This window comes from Cupressus sempervirens, chromosome 11 (genome assembly GCF_028749045.1).
Source record: "Cupressus sempervirens isolate cs-2001-9-10 chromosome 11, ASM2874904v1, whole genome shotgun sequence".
Taxonomy (NCBI): Eukaryota; Viridiplantae; Streptophyta; class Pinopsida; order Cupressales; family Cupressaceae; genus Cupressus; species Cupressus sempervirens.
Genome location: NC_143128.1, coordinates 559,271,640 through 559,295,782, shown reverse-complemented (window position 1 = coordinate 559,295,782; position 24,143 = coordinate 559,271,640). Strand labels below are relative to the sequence as shown.

The 24,143-nt window shown below is 34.7% G+C and overlaps 1 protein-coding gene across 6 annotated transcripts in view; it reads right to left on the bottom strand.

The window, feature by feature from the left end:
• Window positions 1-24,143, bottom strand: part of LOC149530858 (uncharacterized) — a 188,492-nt gene that overhangs the window by 100,325 nt on the left and 64,024 nt on the right. The window contains exons 3-5 of one of the 6 annotated variants that reach the window (XM_089809043.1): window positions 6,096-6,212; window positions 5,499-5,636; window positions 5,164-5,280 (exon numbers count right to left, since the gene is read on the bottom strand). In XM_089809043.1, the coding sequence (XP_089665169.1) occupies window positions 5,164-5,280; window positions 5,499-5,636; window positions 6,096-6,212 (372 nt within the window). Of the gene's footprint in view, window positions 1-5,163; window positions 5,281-5,498; window positions 5,637-6,095; window positions 6,225-24,143 lie in introns of all 6 variants that reach the window. The other 5 variants (XM_089809042.1, XM_089809044.1, XM_089809045.1 and 2 more) reach the window with 5 other exon arrangements.

The following is a 24,143-nucleotide window of genomic DNA, read 5'->3' as shown; positions in this document are numbered from 1 at the left end:
AAGATGCATTTGCTTGGACATACAAGGATTTGAAAGGAGTACTGTCGAAGCTGTGTGTTCACCGCATTCCGCTAGTCAAAGGTGTAGTGCCTGTACGAAAGCGACCTTACAAGATGAATAAAAATTATGCGACGCGGGTTACAGAAGAAATTAACCGAATGCTGGAGGCTAGTATTATTTTTAAGATTCAAACAAGTGAATGGGTGTCACCCATAGTCATATCCCTGAAGAAGGATACCACCCAAATCAAGATATGTGTCGACTTCATATGTCTCAATGTAGTAACAATCAAGGACCCCTTCCTGATACCCTTCATAGACAATATATTGGAGGAAGTAGCTGGACACGAGATTTATTCATTTATGGATGGGTTCTCGAGATATAATCAAATTTGCATAGCAGAAGAGGACAAACTTAAAACGACATTTGCGGTAGAAGGTGGGGTGTACGCATACAACCAAATGCCATTTGGCCTGTGCAATGCATCGACTACATTCCAAAGAATTCTATTACACACATTCGACCAAATGTCTGTCGAAAATTTCAAAGCATTCTTGAATGATTGGTCCATATTCAACACCGAAGACAAACATCTAGCGGCGTTGGGCGAATGCATGGAAAGATGTCGAAGGGCGCGACTCGCTTTAAATCCAAAGAAATGTAGATTCATGGTTCCGCAGAGAAAATTACTGGGACATGTAGACTGTAAGGAGGGATTGAAAACAGATCCAGACAAAGTCAGAGTGATAATGGAAATGCAGCCATCTACAAATGTAGCGGAGGTAAAGTCATTCCTGGGACACATAGGATATTATAGAAGATTCATCAAAAACTTCGCCAAAGTATCATACTCGCTAGACAAAATTGACATGCAAAGGGGAACCATTCAAATGGGACAAAGAATAGGATGAGTCATTTGAAGGGTTGAAGGTATGATTAGCCACAAAACCTATATTGGTGTACCCAGGAGTTGGAAGCAGAGAAGGCGACATGGGTGGCTATCAAAGTCAACTTGGCTAAGGAGATAGTATTGTTAGCAGAGGCTACAAATGCAACGTGTTTTGGAGACCAATTTGGTGCAGGCACAGAACGAATGGGAAAGTGATGTGAGGGAAACATATCTATCTTGTTATAGTTAGTCAGTTAATGTATACCGTTTTGTTAATCTATCTCAAATATTTTGTAATTGTCGTTCGAAGACGACTTTTCTTTTTGGGGGGGATGATGTTGTCGGTAAAATTATAAAATAGCCGATGGGTAGATTAGCATGTAATCGATAATTATTATATAGCCAACGAGTAGAATTAATTATTTGCAAATAATAAAAAGAGTACTGTTGTGTTACATGTTCTTGTCTATTGTCTGTATGCATTAAACTATTTACCCCATACGGTAAACAGAAAGCTCTTTGGGCCCAGTTGGAGCGATTTGTGGACAATTTTGAGTGAGTCATAGGTGTGTTTATGGCTTAGTGGGGTCAAAGGAGTGTTGAAACTTCATTTTGGAAGCTTTTAGGTCCCTTTTTTTGCTCGCTATTTTCATGGATCCGACTCAAGTGGTTGGAAGATTGTACTTAGTGAGTTTTGAACTTATTATTGACTGAAAAAGACTTACTGATTTTTTCCTATACTTGGTATTTTAGCCTCATATTTTTCTGTACTCAGTTTTGAAGTGAATGAATTGAAGACCTGTCATTTGTAGATCATCAAGTCTTGTCCTACCTATCATTGCAATTTAGTCGCATCAAGTGATTAATAAGGTGGAATTTTGGAGTGTTGTCAATCCTTATTTAGTTTGTCTCAGGTATTTGCTTCTTGTTGTAAGTGATCATTGCATAGGTTGTTGACTATATTTTTGTTTGAATGTTCAAGAACTGTCTTGTGGAAGTCATTTTTCCTTTTCAGTTTTCTATCATTTACAATTATTTAATTAAATATTTATGTGTAAGAGGTTCATAACAAGTTCTAATTCTAGGATTATCATCTGCAAGTGGATTAGTGTTCATTTCTACAAAGTTGGTTTACTATAGGTTCATGCAGTAAAATAAATTCAAGTGTCATGTCCTTTCAGTTATAAGTCTTTTCATTTCAAGTTTCTCTATCCCTTTTTCTAGAAATTTCAGTAAATTAGAGTGAAAACCAACTACGAGCTTGCCTTATCCAGAAATTCGCTCCATTTTACAAGCAACCCACAGCTTATAAGTATTTCAATGTTTCCTTGAAATGTTAAGTTTTGTCAAACTTAACAAGAGTGAAGTTTTAGGTGATAACCCTTCTATTGAGGTGAAATTCTTTATTTGGTCTTGTCGGTACCCTTAGCAGGTTTTTTGGTTTGAGGGTTGTTTTTTAATGTTGTCTCTTGAACACATTGCTCTTATTGAAGTGGAGTTATCATATATTGAGATGGTGATAATTGGTGTGTTTGAAGTCGATGGTTGATGGATACGTTGTCTCCTCATGCCTTCTTGGGATAGTGGGGTGTTTTCAAAAGGGGTTTTACTCGGGAAGGTACTTCCACCCATATTCCTATTGAGGTGGAAGAGAGTTTTGCTAGGAAATCTGGTATGGAGAAAACATTTCTCCCTATGGTTTCAATTGGCTCAAGGACAGGCACTTTCAGGAGGCTGATCATAATGTGTTCTAAGTTTCTTGTTAGGTTTTGGGGTTGGGAGGGAGTCCTCTTTTCCCCATGATTTGGTGGACCTCGTAGGGTCTCAGTATGACTTGTTGGGGTTTTGTTTGCAGTTGAAGCTTCGTTTTCCCTATCTTTTTGTTTGTGTCCTTCTGATGGCCCCTGGATGGCCTTTTTTGTTGTTCTTTTTTTGAATATCTATCGGCAGCGTCTCGTCTTTGTTGGGTTTCAAATCCCTCTCAAAATCTTATTGTAAGAGGTTTTTAGGGTCCCATCAAAACCTGTTTTCACTTAATCAACAACAAAGGAAGTAGTCTCTTCAAATCTCTATGCAAAATCTGAAATAAATCCAATAAGATATTTGGATTTCAAAAAGATTGAAGCAAAGAAACATATAGATTTTTAATATTGGCTCAATCCTCTAAAAATGAATGCATTTTAGAGTCAAGATTCGTTCCTTGCCAAGTGTGGGAAGTTAGAAGATTAAAAAGCTAAGAATAGCAACCATATTGACTAAATCAAAAGCAATGTGCAATGGCAATCAAAAATGGCATCTAGGGCATTAAAAACAACTTGGAAAGAATGATAAACAAGCTACAAATGAAAAGTAATGCCCAAGAACCCACCTTTGAGAGTAAACATTCGGAATTGATGGAAGAAAAGGGCGAAAAAGAGCCCACTTTTTAGCAAAAATGTGCCCTAAACAGGTTGTTTAAAGAAGAAAACAATGTGTTTGTGCAATAAAAATTGCCTTGAGATATGCAGAAAAAATAGCCAAGTGTAGGAAGAAAAACATTGTTTTTGGAGACCAAATCACATGGATATGCTGCCCCAAACCACCGTCTAGCTTTAAACATTCAAAAAGAAAGGGCAAAAGAAGGTTTTCCCGAGTCAGAAGCATGTTCTTTTGAGTCAAAAATCACCAACCTTGTCTTTTGGAGTGAAAACTTAAGATAAAATGCACAATAATGGGCATTTTAGTATCAATAACATGTGCTTTCAACCCAAAAATCGCCACCATATGTTTTATAACCAAATGCAAGGTATAATACGCTACAAAAGATTTTTTTTATGTCCAAAGCATGTATTCTTGAGTTCTAAATCCCTACTTTTGTGCTTTTAATTCATAACTCAAGTTAACATACACAATAATAGGTTTTTAAAATGCATGTGCATGTCTTATTGGGTTCAAATTACCCACTATAAGACTTTAAGTTATCAAAGGTTTATAATAACAAGATTTTCATGCAAATGCATATAAAAAACCCACTTGCACATGTTACGTGACATAAATATGCAGTTGTATTTAAAACCCCAATTTATGCATTTAAGACTTGATTTTATTGGTGTTTGGTTTTTAGAAGGTGATTTGCATGTGGATGATATGCAATGAGTAATAAAAACTCCACCATTATGCATTTAAAGTGTCTCGTGTGTTTATTTTTTATATATAACTATAGTTTTCAACTAAGTAACATGAAAATAGACTCGAAAAGCCATTTCATTAAAACATTAGTAACCATGCTCAAATCAACTCAGAATGAATTGAAATTTGAAAATGGGGGTCAAAATCCACATTATAAATTAATAATAATTTATTTTATGCAATTACCTATAAAAATCCCACATTTGGAGGATTTTTAATAATGTGTTTTGTCAGCCTAAAAAATCTCATCTTTTCCTTCATAACTTGGGCTAGACAACTTCATTTGAGATCTAAGATAGCTTGAAATGAGTGGGATTTCCAGGGCTATTAAGCTAAGAGAAAAACAAGAATGAAGACTACTAGCAAGAAAAGGAAAAACGAAGAAGAAACTTGAAGATTATCGAATATCAAGTGTTTGCAGGTCACAAAAAAAACTCATTCTAACAAGTATTTAAGGAGATTAACTTAATGGAAACCTTCAAAAAGAACACCCAAACAAGGCTACACAAAGTACAATTCAAGGATGACGAATGCATTGAAACATAGAATGTGTTGGAACATAGAGGATACACCTATGTATCCATGAGACAAATGCATAGGGTTGCCACAATTCTGTGATGTCAAAATTGAGGACAACAAGATCTACTATCTTGTCTCCCAAGTTTATAGGATTAGTATAGAATTAGTTTAGCATTAGATTAACTTCCTAAACCCTCCTCTTTTGCACTTTGTTCTAGAAATCCTTAAATCCAAAAACAAATAGAAAACAGAAATTCAAAACTTGAACGATGACATCTTGAGTATCCATGCCCCTTGGAGGTTTTCAGCAAATCATCCTACCATGAGAACCTATCCTAAACAGAAAAATCACACGCATTTAGAACCTTGGAGACAACATTTTCAATCACACAATTTGTTTGTTTAGCACATTGGAAACATTGTTCAGGAGAGGATAAAGTACCTAAGTATTTTATTATAAGTTGTATGTGTCATAAAACACACACCATTACATCCCTACTAAACAGATGCAATTGAGAGGAAAAAAGGATGCTTAAAATTACACTGAAATATTCAAGCAATTTGTAAAATTAAAATTCAGCACCTACTATTTTTTGCTCTAACATCCAAAGGCTGCTCTTCTAGGAAAGGTGAGATGCATGTCTGACTGTGGATTGATTTCCTAGTTTTGTCACCACTGTCAGTTATGTTTCCATTCATGACTTCTGCAAACAAAGGAAGTTAAGTTTAGTGACTCTCTGAAAAGTGAAAAAAGATTAATATTCCTGCTATGAATCTTAAGAGGCAGACCCAATTCATTTATCGCAAAGCACAACTTTTGAAACTCAATATTTGTCTATTAGTGACCAGTCCAAGGGGGGGAAGATATAATTAAGTGAACTTGGTTTAACAGATCAAGATGATTAACCATAGGTAAACTCACCTGAAAAATGCTTGTATGCTACTAATCCTTGGTGTTCATTTTCTGATTTTGAGCTCTGTAAGCAAGTTAGCGTTTGATCATTGAATGTCTTCAGCTTCTTGAAATACCTATATTCAGAGGTTTTTGGATTCTCCACCTCTAATAACAGGCAGGGTACAAAGTTTTTATAAATTAAATATCAATGTCAGAGAAACTAGAGTAACCATCTCCTACAGAAGTCAAAACAATAAATTAAAACCTTCAATTCCACATCTCATTCTAGCTACAAAACACATCATTAAAAGCTCTGAAAAAATAGATAAGATTAATAATGTCAAATTAGTTTGTTCTAAAATTAACAAAAATGTTTATGTGACATGCTCAGTCTGGTAATAAATAAACACTATTACACAACAAAACAATCAAAGAATAATAAATAATAAACAAAAAATAAGAATAAAGGAGTACAAATACAGCAAATCATCTTAATACTTGTTAAAAATTGTTTACTGCTATAGGATACGATCATCAATCGATGTATGAGTGAAGTATCTGATTTAAGGTATTCGTTTTTTCATAGAACATACGACAACTCAAAACTTAAATGAAAATACTTACCAGTTCTCTGTGGCATTGCTTTATCAACAGCAATACGAGGACAAAGAGCCGATTCATCTGCAAAAGTGTGAATGGTGTCCAAAGATGAAAACTTCACTCTTCTGGACCTGGTATCCTCTGCAGATGTGACTAAAATATAAATGTGACTCAAAAAGCTATGAACTGTTTACAATGTGACAAAATAAATATTACTCTTGAAAATCCATTCAGTGAAATGATGAAAAAAGTTCCCTTACAAAAGGCTTCTTCATTGCCGTTTTTGAGAGTTCGAAGAGACAAAGTTTATTAACAGGGCACTTGGTTTATAAAGAATGTAACATTATGTTTACTCCCATTAACGAAAATTTAGATCAAGATTAGGTAATGACAACAAATCCCATGTGCAGGTTAAATTATTTGGATAAAGTCTTAAGTGTGTGCAGTTGAGTTTTTTGGATAATTGGAAGCCTTTTTGGAGAGTTTGCAAAACAGTTAATCTCACTAAGAAAATCCCTACCCATCTATTGATTGATTTGACTTAACTCGTTAATATAGATCTCTCCAAACTTCTAATGGCAATTAGCATTTCACAGTCTGGAACCTAGTTTTAAGAGCCAGGTTATGAGTGTTTACCCTTAGGACACAAAATGTGTCGATGTACAGGAAATTGTCAGATATCTAATGCTAATGCAACATATGCAGTAATAGATCAAGCAACATCCTATATCCAAGTGTTAAACTCTCTGCAGTGGAAACCCTAGCAAGGATATTCAAAAGAAAATAGGTTATATTGTATCCATCATAAAATAATAGGATTGAATCATGTTTTTGGAAGTTAAATGACCTTGATTCTACAATCATGACTCACGATTCAAAAAAATTCAATGTAGTCTTTGCTTTTTTTGTTGTCTCTAGTCAATTTCTTTCCAAGGCCAACAAAATGAGCTTTCCAGTGGGGCTGGCAAGGCAAAGATCAGACTTCAAGAATGGAGAAATATCAAAACTTCACAAAGTTGAAGAAATTTGTTGGCTCATTAGATAGTGTGTGCTTCTATGAAGAAATTGATGGAACTATTGTCATTGATGTCAAAGCTAATGAGGCAGATTGATTAATGTTGTCATTGATGTCAATAAGGTAATGAGTAGTATTGTAGAGTAAGTCAAAGATCCAAGCAAAAGAAATCATATCTTATATTGCTTAAGACATTAAATTGTTATTCCCTAAGCGACATTTATCAGAAAATGACATTTGGAAATATATGAGAATGATATATATGATGGAATATTTATTCTATCCATAAAAAGCAGCTCCATTCACCATTGTTGACAAAGACTTATGCTTGCCACGTATCTAAAGAGACCAAAGGAAATCTACAACATGATCATACAGAATATGATTATAAAGCTCCATTCGCGTATGGTAAGGGGGAGTATATGTCAGCATATGCGGTCAACAGAAATATAATCAAACAAGAACGATGATCAGTCAGATAGAGATGGTCCAAATATCACCCAGTGCATATATAAAAGACACTATGTACCAAACAAGACACATGAATGAGACTTTATTTATATGGCAACAGTAACATACGATAGACAGTGATTCATTATGGAAGAACAACGATAAATGAGAATTCAAACAACAAGATAAATAGCAGCGATCATGTGCCACCCGATATACTTTTCAGAAAGCCCAATAAAATAAAGAAAATATATTAATAAGAAATGATGGAATAGTATCTTCTATATTGCAAGGATTTACAATGACTATCATGAAAGAACCGGACAATAATATGTTACAAGTAAGGACATAAAAGAGTTGTTCAAACTTGGATATGTGTGAAGCCTGTTGCCAGGAGCTAATGCAGAAATAGAAGAAGACCATGTTCCGTCACAATATATGGAGTCGGTGTTACTAAATTAGTGACTACAGAGAGCAATATGTAATGGTGTGCAGCGGATAGAACAAGATGAAGGAAAAATGCAAAGTTGGAAGATGAAAACAAGAAAAGACGGCAGTAGAAATATTGATTGGTTCAGCAATAACATATATGAATATCCAGTCAGTGCAATAATTAATTCTAATGCAGCAATAGATACATATTGTCCTTTACATGGAGTATCGTGGTTTTGAAGATGAATAGTATAAAGATTACATAACCTATTTTCATTGAACGTAGTGTTGGAAATTTAAGAGGATTACAGCTCATTATAAGATGGAAGACGGTTATAAATAACACAGAGAGATATTGTATATTTGAGTGCCGATAATGTTCAATGAACAGGTAAGCGATAACTACAGTCTGAGCAGTAGCGTGGGTTGCACGCCTATTGCAAACAGCGATGGAAAGAATAAAAGAGTAACAGACAATGCTAAAATATATTCCGTTCTGTATCTTAGAGGAAATAGCGTAAGGATTTGAATGACAGATTACAAAATATACTGAAATTGAGAGTTGTTAATGAAGAGTCACAACTTCTTTATGAAAGGTTATTAGAAAGATATAAAAGGGAAGATCTAAAACTTTATTTTAAAAAAATGAGAGAGGATGTAATGAAGATCAGTTGAGCAGAGGAAATGAACCATACAAGTGTGAAGAAATATAGAAATGTGCAAATAACAAATGTGTCGTATATGTAGATCTTTTTTAATCTGATATATATTAATTTGACTAAAAGAAAAGAAGGAATATACTAGTCAAGTATGGCATTAATGACTTATGTTGAATAAAGTTAAAGCAAGTTTATATAAAAATATCATAGAAGATATACATATATTTATTTGCAGAAATAAAAGAATTGATGTTCTATTAAAGATAATATAAAGATGGGTATTTACAAAGGTAAATATGAAATCAAAGAAAAGTTAAATATCGGTTTGAGGAAAAGAAGTTTTGTAAAAAAAGCATCCATCATCAGTTGAGTAAGCAACATTGCCAAGGTGGAAAAGAAGTTTGTCTGCAGTGGGTTGGTGCTCACAAAGATAGTAGTGGGGGATTGGTGCTTCTAGTAGGTCGTTCCCTGCAAAGTGTGGAAGTTGGAGCTTCTAGTGAGTCGGTGCTCATAAACATAGGGGTTGGAGCCTCTAGTTGGTCATAGACTACAAAACATTGTAAAAGAACAAGTTTAAATAAAAGCATTTATTTTCGTGGTTTTCTCCCTCATTGGATTTCCACGTAAATATTGTGTTATTGTGTTCATGTGCATAATTGTTGATTTTATCATTTAATGTTATTAAGACAATTGTTTGGATAAAAAAATTAAATAGCAACAGAAATATGTAAAGTTCAAGTAACAAAATGTCTCAATGATAAAACACACACTTATGTGAACTACAACATGACTAGAAACTAAGGTTCCTTGAAAGATGACTGAAAACAACATTTCCAAACAATCTTTTAATCACACACAACCAAGAGCAACGATGGAGGGTTAGCAGAAGTAGAAAAATGATGAACGATGGGGCATTTTGAGCGAAGGGGTTACCAAGGACTACCCTATAGCTTCTACGAGAGCTCCTCTAATTGGCTTTTACCAGCAACGAGATTGCTTTTTTTTTTGCCAACAACAACACTTGGGCTTTGCGGCAGTTTTGAAGCTTTCGTCAAGCCTAGATAGTGACAAGGTGGGCCATTCAAGTATTTCTTTGTCTTTTTCAATTCTTTGGTCTATTTTATCTACACTTTTATAAGGCAAATGGCATATAATACTTCACTCTTTACCTCGGCACTAAAAATCGAAAAACTGAAAACCAAGCGCAAAAATAGCACTGATACAATATTTTAATTTCTAAACACTATGGGGCCTAACCTTGATGGAGTCAGATAGAAACCTATTGATGGTAAGCCATGGACCCACTATGAAGAGGTCCTGTTTCTCCACTAGATACAATATTTTTCACTCGAATATGGGGGAAGGGGTAGAATTCAACTAGAGTCTTTAAACCCAACTAATGAGCCCATTGGTAAACCTTTTATATCATGAGGGTTGGAACCAAATTGCAAATGGGCATTTAGTACCTCAATATTTGAAAACTTTAGAGAGCCTATCAAGGGCTTCGGGTTCAGTTATAACAAATTTTCTCAAACAAGCAAGTAGTACATGTGAAAGGTTGATAGTAGTAAACAAAAAAAAATTACAAAAATATTCAAAGGCACAAACAGAACCAAAAAGTTTAGATAAACGAATAAAAAACGCTTTCCAATGATTTTGCAAAGAATGAACGAAATCCTTGACGAAACCTACCAATCAAATGTGAGCCAAACAACACAGAAAGAAAAGGAAAATGAAGGACTACAAGTACAAATGAAAACAATCAAGAAAAGGTAAACAAACAAATGTGACAGTGGGGAAGATAAACAAGACAATAAAAAAATTTACAGTACAACGAGAACATCGCTATTGTGGTCTTCATAGCTATATGTAGTTGAGCTCATGAACTTGAAAAAGAGGATGAAAACTATAGAAACAAGGAATTGGGAAGAGAAGAACAAAGTATATGAAGTCACTTAGTATTGTTGATAAACAGATTTGTCACTGTGAACTTATTTCTGAAACTGACCCTGTTCGCCCTAGGAAGAGTGACAACTATTCCAACAGTTGGAGAGATTGCAACCGATCACTATCAAATTACAATCTTCCTCTGCGTTTGAGAGGAGCAGCTCACTCTTATAATATAAGTTTTGATTTTTCAATATAAAGATGTATTTGGACTTGAAGGTTAGAGAGAAAGCTACTAACAACGAATGCACCAAACAACTTCAAAGCTTCCTTAGATTAACGTAAACTGATAATAAAGACAATCAAGAACTACGCTTGAAGATGATCATTATCACCATGCTGATTCACGGTTTATAAACATTTGCACAATACCATGAAAACACTCACTGCAAAGAGGATCAACAGTTTTACACTTCACCAGTTCAGATTTTAGAAAAAGAACTCAAATGCGCTTTCCTTTATTTTCTTGCACCAAGAACATAAGAGGAATTTTCAATTAAAAAGACAAAATTTGTACACACTTTCCAAAAATTGTCTTATCATTAAAATTCTAACAAGAGTGTTCCCAAATTCTAAAGTCCAAAAACTCCATTTACAAAGCAAAAATGATCCCTTATATAGACATTGAGGTTAAGAACTACTCCTTTGTGGTTAATAACTATCTCCCAATTACACATTTTGGAAGAGGTTAATTAACCTCAACAAAATCAACCAAAAGTAAGAAGAAGGTATTAAGATCGAGCTTCGAGAAATGTATTGCCATGAACAAGCACGAGAACTTATAAAACACATAGGTATTGGTGACATACAAAGATAAACACCATGCTCAAATTACATCTCGTCACTAGCCAAATCATCAATATGATGTTTAGTATACCCTTTTTCTATGTCTTTGTCCACTTGATAATGTGAAGCTCTTTCTACTCCAAGGTATGTGTTGGTGCTTGATGTATAATTCCTCGAAATGAGATTTCATTGAGGCATTTCATAACATTATTTAATACTATCTCTCTGCCATACCTGTCCCTCATGGAGCTTATAGTCGATGCATCTGGAATCTAAACAATTGTCCTCGTGTTATCTCGACTCAAGGCATCACAGATTGTGGCAAGGTAGTAGGTTAGCTTCACGCTTGCCACCTCCCCTGTTCAATAACTTCATGGCTCTATATAGATCTACCAGAGCAACCTTCACATTTAGCTTGTGCTACCATTGTATTCTACCACTTGATTGGGTTGTAGCAAGGTGGTGACTTGAAACCCTATGTGCACTTCCTTCTTAATAGATCATATCTTGTCCATGATAGTACGTTTTAATAAGCGAAGAAGTGCCATTTGAAACAAGAAACTATTTTCTCAGTGATTCCATATTCGCAATGAGGGAAATTGGAGATATGACACCTAATTGGGGTTCTCCCCACTTATGCTTTGAAAGGTGCGCATGATAAGGACGAAGCTTCTTAAAAAGTATGTGCGGGTTGTGATTACAAATTATCTAAGTTGCCGATTCGGGTTGGGGGACGGGTTCGGGTTCGAGGTTCGGGTTCGTGGGTTCAGGCAATTTCTTTTTCCCCATTTGGGTTCATGGGTGGGTTCTATATATATATAGACACACACACACAGACAAGAGAAACATGCATAGTTGCAAAACAAAGTCATTTCACAATATGAACAATTGTTGCTTGATCATTGATCAATGCCAAATGCCAACGATAAACATTAAATACTCGCTCATTAATCTATCTTCACAATTGTAAAGAAAATTATACATTGAATTACTAAATTTCAAAATGAAATTGAAAAACATAGACTAGTTCATCAAATAATACATTGAATTACTAAATTGCAAAACAAAGACTAGTTCATCAAATAATAAAGTTTGAAACATGATGATAGATGACAAGTGTTTAGTAGTTTATCAATAATCATAGTATCAAATGCCCTTCAAGGGTCAAATGGATCATCATAAAATGAGGGATCAATAGCTTCATCCCCAACTGCAACTATATCTAGATCTTCATCATTGGAACCCAAAGTCGTTCCACTAATCCCATATGTTGCTATATCATCATCATCCTCCTTGACATAAGGGATTAGATAAGTGAAATGTTTTTTATTAAGTTCCTTTGAGAGTTACATAAGAAAACAATTAAAAAAACACTCTATAAAGTTTTTTTAGCCCTCAGTTCGTTGTAGGTTCGTCTGGGTTCGCTCCAGCAAGGACCCGAATGAATCCACAATCAAAACTAAGGATCCTACCCGGACCCGCAATGAACCCGGGGGCGAATCGGGACCCGTGCGGACCCGGACCCAAATCCGGGCAGCAAGGGACGAATCCGGCTTCTTAGCAAATTATCGATCTGAGCATTTCTATCTACAACCTTGATAAAATAGATCACCATTAACATATTCAAATGGATGCAAAGAGTGGTTTTTTTATCATGGCCCAAGCTCTTAAATGATAAAATACATTCTTATGTAGAAAGGCTACACTCCTTGAGGCATTCTAACAAATAGTTCGCATGCCTACTATTTTCCAATGATTATCATGTTCCACATTTCATTAACCTCAATCTGATTCCTTCTCCACATTTGGTTGCGCATTCCAAATGCTACGCTTTTTCTTGTCAAAGGTATTATGTCAAATAGTTTACGTACCATGAGATATGGTGCCATTAGAAAACCAACGTAGGAACAAGCTTGAAGTTCGTGAGCATGGTGAAGTGGCGGGCTACGAACTTATTCTTCAAAGCATTCTCTTTTCATGTATAGCATGTGATTGATTGAAGCCTTTTCATTCTCACTACCATTTTATATTGTTGCAGTGATCTTCATAGAAGATGTCACTTAGCAAACACCCAACAACCTCTGACTTAACGCAACTCAGTTGATATGTCATCCAATGCGCAAGGAAAGAGAGATGTAAGCATCTTTAATGTATATTTCATCAAATAAAATTTGGATGATGTTCTCCTTATAGCATCTGCTTTTGAAGCTTGCTCTACTTGCGTAGAACAATAATTCACCGCGGACTTGCATTATTGATCTCTCTCCCACAAAATATTTGACTTCATTCACTAACCAAACTTTCAAAGTGCCACAGGCTAGGAGTTGGAGCATTGTGTCAAACATTTTGCGAGCATTATCATCTCTACTATGCCAACATTCAAAGAAAAATGTCAAACAGTCGAGGCACCAAAACGTTCCATGTCTGTTGCTCTACCTTGTTTGTAAACCGAATTTCTACAGTAGTTATCTTTCCCTATGTCTATATCCAACTTTGAATGCTCCAATCTCACGCACAAATAGAGTAGATGAAGGAAAATCCTAGCGGTTGTTACATGTTATATCGTTTCTTTCAAAGCATTTAGTCAAACACTTGTTGTGCTTTTATCCATGAAGCTTTGCATCTCCTTTGTGATCATGTACATGGCCAACTTGCAAGCTCTTATAACTAGAAGCATTCCGTAGAGAAAGTTTCATTGGTTCCACATTCAACTTTTGTCTAATCACCAACATTACCATTACCTTAGAAAACTAATTGTAGTTAGAATGGCATCAAACTCCCTGATTTTCCTCACAACCATGCGAGGAGAAGGCTCAATTTCAATCATAACGAGAGACCTGTGGACAATGGTGATTTACTTGAGTAATGCCATGGCTCTATGTCATTGATTAGTCACCTTTGAACTCATGTGGAGTGATTAAATTGGTTGTAAAACCAGTTATCAACCTCTTCACATCTTTGTGATGAGCCAAGAACTAGGAAGCACGTTTTTTGGATGCTCATGTATCTCATTCAAGGCTCAAAACTTTTGTTGCACATGGCTTGACATATCTAGCTATGCCCAAGTGCATACATGCACTGTCTTTCTCTTATGGACAATATTATTCTAACGCTCTTGATCATGTGGGATGTCTAAGTAGGGTTGGAGATTAACACGTTATTGATTTGGGAGTTGAAGAATTTTGTCAAACAGTTTACAAGCATCCATATCTCTGCTATGGCAGCATTTACAATGACCCTCAGACACTTGGAGCAATAATTTTGTTATGAACATGCATGGATCAAAGTGCAGCTCACCGAGACCTCATCAACCATATAATGTATCGCGACTGGAGAGAAGGCGTTGGTGTGGCTTATTACATGTATTCTCCTAAGTTTTAGACTTCTTCTCACAGATGCCTTGAATATTACATCTCTGACTCTAATTCCCAACATTACGTCTCAAGTTGCATCAAGCCATGATGATGTGACCTGATTCTCATACGATGCATGTAAACTTGCTTCGTAGATTTCAAATTCTTTGTAGAATACCTTCAAACCATTGATCACGTTCCTTCATGGCTGATACACATCTTTCCATCTTACACTTGCCTTTGAGTTGATCCAACTTTCGATTATTATCCTATATCAGCTTCGGTCAAAGAGGTTAATAACCAACTCCAATCTTAACCTTTTTTTATTTTGGAGGTTAAGGTTAATGGAACGGATGCGTGTTTGAGAACTTGATCTTAACTCTTTTTGAGATGAGAGGTTAAGATTTTGGATCAAAACACATATTTTGTACTCCGAACCTTAACCTCTTAAAGATTAAAGGTTAATGGTGTGGATGAAAACACGTGTTTTAACATCTTTCATTAATCTGCAATAACTTGAGGTTTGGGCACCAGAATTCAAAAATTCGAAGTGCTTAGGCGAAGCTGGGGATGAGTTGAAACTATCCAAACCTCAAAATTATTAAGAATGCAATGAATCACATATTTGTTTAAAGATTGAATTTCAACACACTAAACTCTTTTTGACTCAAGATGATGAAATTTTTAGAATTTCGACAGCACAAGAATTGGGGCAACAAGTACACAAGCAAAATAGAAAGAGAAAACAAAAATCTCAAGCATGCAGATCAAAATGGATATAGGACATGTTGTCCTGCATTTTGTCACCAGAAAATGTTGGTAACAACACGAAATTTTTTCAAGCTAGTTTCGTGTATCTCTAAGTTTGATTTTGATATTCAATTGTTTAATGTTGATCGATCAATCAACTTCGATTTGTATATCAAATTGTTTTACTGAAGGCTCTCGTCAAGTCTTTTTGTGGTTTTGCTTTCTGTCAAGCCTTTGCTTGATTTTTGAGGCTTTCATCGTCCTTTTCTTTGCGTATGTTGGTTTTTAGTCCTTTGGTTTTGCTCATTTCATGGCTTTCGCTTTCCCCTTCGATTCAATCTAACTTAGAGCTCAATCAAAATTGTCAGTCAAGAGATATGGCCATTTTCGTGCCTCAAAAGCGGACCTTTTTGGTGCAATAGCACGAATTAAAAATATCATGTTATATTTTCAATTTGACATTCACTATTTGAAAAATATAACTTAATATCACTTTATGTTATGTTTTTTAGTTACTTTACCATTAAATTTTTCACTTTAAGTAACTATAGTGCACTTTATGTTATAATTTTAAGTTGAGTTACTTTTTCATTTTTCACTTAAAGTTGCTATATAAACTATATAGTTTCAGTTTAATTTTTTATTTTTAAATCAAATGTTCATTTAAATGTTACTTTTTAATTGATATTTATTTGTGATATTTTTAATATGATATACAAATATTGTTTGTCCCATTAAAGTAACATTTTAACCATATGCACGTTTTAAAATGTGTTATGCACTCCCAAAGGTCCAATTTTTTTTGTTGAGAGTTTTTAAAATGTGTTATGCACTCCAAAAGGTCTGATTATGACCAAAGGCATATTTGAAAACATGTTGTGCCCTCCAAAAGGTCTGATTTTGGAAGAACACGTGCATTTGCTCACCAAGAACCCGATTTTGCTCATTGTGACAGATTTACTTGGTGGATTTCCATGAGATCTTTCCCATTAGGGTTGTTTTTGCTTGGCAATGGTTTTTCGAACATCAAGAATGGATGTATCATGCTGAAAATCGTTTTTGGAAGCTCTATCCTAGGGCAAATTTTTGGAAATAACTCCAAATAGATCCATTTTTAACCCATGTTTTTGCATAATGATGAATCGATTTGGTGTTTTGTGGTGATTGCATTGTATATTGATGCACGTTTTGACCTTTAATGATCAAAACATTTTGATCATGCTTCTTGGTGAAACAGGTTTTTCACCAAAAAACGTCCCTCAAGCATGAGCATCCAAAAATGTTGGATTATGGAGCATGAATAGGGCACGTTTTGGCAATTTTCAACAAGAACTCCTTGTTTGTTGCCCTCTCCCATTTGAATTTGCAAAGTTGAAAAAAGTCTAAGTGTTTTTGAAGATAATTTCAAACATTGGAGCATCTTTTTCCTTCATTTTTGGCACTTAATCTTCATGTAAATGGACTTATTCTTTCTTGCTATTTAATTTGTGCTTATCTTGCTGATTTTATGCACATTATTGTTTGATGATTGCCACTTGTTGAAATCAATGCCATGGAAGGTGCATTTTTCTTTTAAAAATGAAGAAATTGTTCATTTTCTTGTTTTTAGTTTTTCCCAGTTTCCAAATTCGAATTTGTGCGTTGAAGTGCTTTGCATCTTGACATGTTTGAGTCACTTTCTAAAAGTACGTTTTTCTTTTGAGTTTTTGTGCTTTGTGTTTGCTTGTCGGTTTTCTCCACTTTGGAGAAATTACAAGTTCTTTCCCAAGAACTTGTTTCACTTCATGCAAAAGCATCATCACATTTCACTTCCATCCTCCATGTCACAACACTTCGCATCTCATCCAACAAATGTGATTATATGTTTTTCATCTCATTCACCATTTGCACATGCATGTAATCCCATTTTCCGCTTCCATTCACACTCATCTCACTTTTTCCATCCACTCGCACAGCACGATTACACGAAAAGTCTTACATGTAATAGCATCTCAAAGGTCCAATTTTGACTAAAAGTCACTTTTTGAAAAGTCAAAAACATGTCATTTTCATCTTTCATGTACTTTGACTTCACATTTTCACCAAAAATGACTATAAAGCTCTTTATCCCTCTTCCATTTTTCATTTTCATCTCTCCATATGCATTTGCACCTTCATGAGCAAATATATGTTTCTGCATCTTTCCATGCTTTGTACCTCATCCTCCATTTGCACTTGCAGGTAAAGTGCATCCTCCATTGACATTCGCATCTCATCTCACCTTTCATCTCCCGTTACATGTTTCACTTACATGTACTCATTTTTTATGCAATAATGCCTTGAAAACCCTAAGTCACATTCGAAATCAGCAATCTTCATTCGCACGCATTCCCATGCATTCCACCTTCACACTTTTTCACTTCATTTCATTTCATTCCATCTTCCATTTTCCACCATCATAACACTTCATTCCGCATTCCATTCATTTCATTTTCATTCACTGCATATGCATGATGATTTCTTTTTGAGATTGTTTCATCGGATCTACAAAGTCTCCAATCTGTTTCCGAACCTTTGTTGCTGATTCCAAATCAATTTGTATGGTGATTCCTTTTGACGATGTGCTTATGTTTTGGGATTTTTGTGTTGCAGCACAAATGCAAGAGATGCACTCATCATCAAAATCCAAAGAAAAGATGAAATATCAATACGATAAAGAGTTGACTCATGCAACTCCGTCATCAGTTTCATATGTTCTTGATAATGTAATGGACAATGATTGGTCATGCGGACATGGCTGATTTTTGCGAAGAGTTGAAAATCCTATTGGTCACGACATGAAGCGCATCCAAAGAAGTAACATTCACTTAGTGTTTGCATTTCCTATGGCAGCCATGAAACCTGATTTTGTTCTTTGTTGTGCACGGTGTTTTACTCCAAAATCAAAGTCTACCAAGGACGTGGATGGAAAGGTTGTCATTAGCCTTGATCCAGAGGTCATTGAGAAGATCTTTAAAGTACCACATAAAGTAGAGTGTGCAGATTTAACCAAGGAATCATCTTTGGCACGCTGGAATTGGCAAAAAGGTGATTATCAAAAGTGTTTCAACCAATATTGGTTAGACAATAAAAGGAGAAACTTCTCAAGATGGCCAAAGATTCAAGGAACGATGAGAAGGGGGAGCCTTCCCTTAAAGGTAGGAAAGACTCTGTCTCACACATTGTGGCTGGTCATCCTATTTTGCGACTGGATTTTTATCCAAAACTGTCGGTTGCACAATATCCACCCAACAGAACAGCAATAACTTGGGTAATCAAAGAAGAATTGGAACAATTGAGATTAAAGGCAATTAAAGGAAAAGAAGTGAACAGAAAAGCATTGAAAGATATTCAATCGGCTTTAGAAAACATAGAATGAACAAAAGGAAATTATAGAGTCAAAAATGGTAAACAATTCAAAAAACAAACAATAGAGAATTACCGAACAAAAAATCAAAATTCAAAAAGGGGAACAAGAGAAACAGGACAAAGTTGGAAATAGAGAGAACTGACATTCTTGCAAGGGACTTTCTTAGAGATAAGTTGAAGTTCACAAGTGGTATTCAACAAGCAAATAGGATAGGTAGGAGGTTGGATGGAGGAAGGGATAGATACATAAGAGTTATCTTGAAAAATTTAGAGGATGTAATGTTCCCAATTTAGAATGTTACAAGAGTCAGGGTTGGTCAGCTCATCAACCCAACTCTCATGAGTTGACAGTTGGATTTGAGGGCCTTAGTTGTGATTGAGACCAAATTTTTGCAAAATTCAAAGCCTCCATTTGAAAAATAATGATGGAGACCAGATGGCATATTGCCATTGATTACAAACATGAGCAAAAGAGATACATAGCATGGTACAACAAGGACAATTTTTATCAGTTATAATCAAGATCCATTGAGTAACAGCTTACTTAGTAATCACAAAGTTCCTATATATATATATATATATATATATATATATATATATATATATATATATATATATGTATGTTTGGTCTCAAACAATGATATGTATATATGTGTCTCTGTGTGTGTGTGTGTGTGTTTGGTCTCAAACAGTGAGAAATAGTTTATGAGACTATAGTTATCAACCCATAATCCATAAAGATGAGTGGTTAGATTCAAAATTAAACATGCATATGATAGCCCACCAAAACCCAAAAATGATAAACTATAAAATTGAGCCATCTGCGATGATAGTTCTAGTTTGAATCAAATATGAAATCAACAACAATTATGGTTTGAAAAAAATTTTGTGTGCACTAGTAACAAAGTGAGCCCATTGGCAAGAGGAGCCAAGACATTTCGTATCAGAGATAGACTAACAAGGGTCTGTCGTTACAATAACAATTGATACCAATTAATGCAATAAACGTCAATAGCAAATACATGTAAGTCATAATCACAAGCCTGGAACACATAGACGAAATCCAACAACGAAGCATACCATGGATATTATCATATATCAAACCGAATCAAAAGAGTGGGAGAATTACGTTGTTGACCAGAAGTCAATTTGAAAATGATAAGGATTTGAATTAGAAGGCTTCCTGTTGCATGGACGAGCGAAGATGTAACAAATATAAGTCAAAAATGATATGGAGATTCATGACAAGGATGAAGTACTTATTTTGCCAAAGAAAACGCTGAGGAGGCCATAATTTCCAAATGTCTCATCTTCGTTTACGGCTATAAGAGGCATGAACCATGACACCAATGCTCAAGTAGACAAGAGATGAAGCCATATCATCAACTACAGGATGAGAGGAAGAAAGTTTATCTGTGTCGTCAACAATTAAAAAAAGGGTATAGTATTAAAAAATTTAAATGATACAGATCATCGTTAAACAAATGTGATACAAGAGAAGAACAACCATGAATATCTCCAGCCCGTAAATATTCGCTCCAATGGAATCACGTGATTTGTCCAAAAACACCGATGACATGTCATTCACATAAATGAGTAATTTCAGTGTGAATTACTTGTTGTTGGTAATGATGGAATAAAGGCTTCGTAATATATGATGGCATCAAAATATTACCGGCAACTAAAGATTATTATAAGTGCAAATACACCACTCAGAATTAGTGGATCAATAATGACATACTTGTACAAACCATAGACTTCAACTTTCGAAGGGATTAAATTAAAGTCTAAATAAACTGCATTAGATATGAAAAGGAGTATTCAAAACATTTTTCGCAATATTAAGAGGCGCAATTAAGAAAGTAGGAGTGATTTATTAAACTCAAAAGAGTTATAAAATATTTTTTCCCATTTTGGAAAGTCTCCTTCCAAAACATATGGGATATATATATGTAATTCATAATGAACAAAAAGGATAACATTCGGGGAAAAACATTCAACAGTCATATATTATTAATCTGGACGAATAAGGAGTAGAATATGACTTTTTAATATAAAATTATATTTTTATGATTAATAAAAGCCTTTTTTACTTTTTTATTTAAAAGGCGTGGAGATTTAAACTACCGTTGACTCGTCCTTTATAATCATTTTTTAAACTCTATAAACAATTTAAATGTCAAATAAGTTGAAAGGTCATTAATGGCACTTTAAACATGATTATCACAAATATTGTAAATATTTAATTGTTTTTGAATCTATGTCCAGTCTATCTCCCCAACCTTAGGAGTTCAAATGTAATCTGGACTAATTTAGAAATGTGTGGATATATATATATGTATGTATGTATATGTATGCATGTATATATATATATATATATATATATATATATATATGTATGTATGTATGTATGTATGTATGTATGTATGTATGTATGTATGTACATACATATATATATATACATACATATGTATATATAAATATGTATGTATGTATTTGATCTATCAAGTCTTGGTTATTAAACTATTTATAGTTTATGTGCATAGAACATTATAAATTTGTACGTTATAATTTTCATTGTAGTTGACTTTGTTGCTTGAATAAGCTGTAAGGTCCCTCCTCAAATGTACTTATTAAATATGAATTTCCTTGTTAAAATTTTTGTAGGCGATTAGAATGGATATGAAATAATGTTTTATGTTTTAGATGTCCTAATAAGAATGAGATCCTAATACATTCATGTTTTAAATAAATTAATAATTCAAGAAAAAACTACATTATCTCGACTGTTTAAACATTAAGATTTTTCTAACGATGATACGAGGCATTTTCACCTGATGGTAAGGGTGTTGATTTTTATATCCCAATGATTAAGTTTTATGTCGCGATAGTTCAATATTCCTTAAATGGCAATGCTTATGATGTTAGGTATATGCATGCCTAACAATGATTTTTCTAGCATTTTAATCTAAATTAATGAATAAGTTATGTTTTATTGATTTATGTGATTTTTGATGATTAAATGTGAGTAGAAATCAATTAAACAATTAATTATGTGAGAGATTCATGTTTTAATTTATGTAACGATCCAAATAAGCATTGAATATATGTGCATGTGATTTTTGGGCTATTGATGTGTGCAATAAGTGTGCAGGATTTTTAGCCGAGAAACCCGACGGAGGAGCGAAACTGATCCCTATGTGCCATTCATGGAAACCATGTTGTTCGTATCATATTGTATTGTGAGATGTATGAATGTATCTTTCCGTGATTAGTAAATGTTAATGTGTTCGTAACTGTGTTCTTATAGTGTCACTTGACACTCGTGAATTGTTTATGCATTCTAGCATGCTAGTTAGGGTTAGCTGTGTAACCTTTGGACCTGAGTCGGATTAAGTTAGTGTCTTTTGCTAATTTGGTTCTTAATCGAGTTTAGTCTCCCCTAATCCGATTTAATGCTTAATCTGCATTTTTTGAGTTGTTAGTTGGTCCTAATTATTTCCTAGCTTTTGTTTGGTTCCAAAGCTATTCCTAAGGCTTTAAAACATGAAATATTTATACCCAAAGGATATGGGTATGGGTTGGGGTCTTTTCCAACCCCTAAGCCCCTTTTATTGACTTTTGAGGTCACTCAAAAAGTCTATTTTTGCCTTTGTGCGAAAATTGCAAGTGGCTACCATGAGTTGCATCACCTCAACTCCACTTAGTGGTTAACCTTAGTGTGTGTTGAGTTAGAGACTTCTAGATTTGTAGGTGAATGGGGAGAAGTTATTGCCTTTTTGGTGGTTGAGTTTGAGTCTTATTTAGAGGCCCTTCTTGGAGTAGCTTAGGTGGTTACCCAATCTCTACTTTTAGAGAGGAGACTTCGAAGATTGAAGGAAGGAAGGGAAAAGCTCTACTCAAATTTGTTCATTTATCATTACCTCTTTGTGAAGGTAGGAGTTTTCATCTCCCTTGTTCAGATTTTCATGCTTGTTTCATGCTTATGCTATGGTGTTGTTATTTGGATGCTTGTATGTATGTTGTGTATGTTTGGGAAGGATTGAAAACCATGTTTTCTTCAATGCTTTCTTTCATGTTTTTGCTTGAATTTTGAAGTTTTCTTGTATGGGTGTTTTGGCATCACTCACCCTTGGAGAGGGCAGAAGTGGCCAATTTCGGGAAAAGTCTTTTTAGTTGGACTTCAACAGTGTAGAGTCTCTTCTCAGGACGAGAAGAGAGAGAGAGGGTAGGGTGTTATGGGCCCCTACCTGTCAGCACAAACCATGTATGAGTTTTGGCATGTAAGAATGGAAGAACGGAAGTTCTTGAGTTATAGCCCCGATTGGGCACCTGTTTTGGTGTTGTGTCTGACATCTCCTGTTGGAAAAATCCACCTTTCCCTAGTTTTTATTCAATGTTGAATCCTGTTGTGAAAACCCAGTATGGAAATGAATGCCTGATTTTGTTCCTTGTCATGTTTGTTTATCACCTAATCAGATTTTGTTCCCTCCACAGTTCTTAGAAATGTGTTGCAGAAAATGATATTGATCCCTTGATAAGGGACTTGAAGGAAATTTAATTTGATTGTTGAAATTTTGGGATTGAAATCCTGTGTAAATTGTATTTAAAAACCTTTGTTGTAATGGCAATAACACCGAGTTTTCTTCCTGGTTCTTTCTCGACTGAGCCCTTGAATCAGGTTGTCAATTAAAAAATGATTGAGTGATATCTTTTCTTATGAGATTCTCGTAATTTCAGTTTTATGCACATGTGTATTGAAAAGTAGATAAAATGGTGATGTTCAATTATGCAAATTTCAAGTTCAAATATGTTAAGAAAAAAAATTTGCATTTGAGTTATGCTTAAATTTCATAGTTATACGTGTATGAGGAAGTTAAGTGATTTTATTCGAATACTCATTTATTAAATTTAATCCCATTATCACTTTAAAAGAAATAAAAAAAATTGTTGGTGTATTTTTGCCCTATATTTTGGGCATGACATAAACTAAAGCATTGGTCTTTTATCATTGAAGTATTGGATTTATATTTGAAGTCAAAAAATCTATAAATTCCTTCTCAAACCTCGAATCCATTGTTAAAAACCTTATACAAAACATCCATTTTAAGCATTCAACATAATTTCGTATTGTTTGAGTTCGAGGACCTTGCCAGCGGAGGAACTCACCAAGCTTAAATTTGCTATAGAAAAGCCTTGAACCAGGTGGTCAGCATTTGAGGTGAAGGTCTACCCGCCTGGGTGTGGTAGAGCCTAAAGTGCAAGGGAATCAAGAAGCATTCTCGTTCATTGG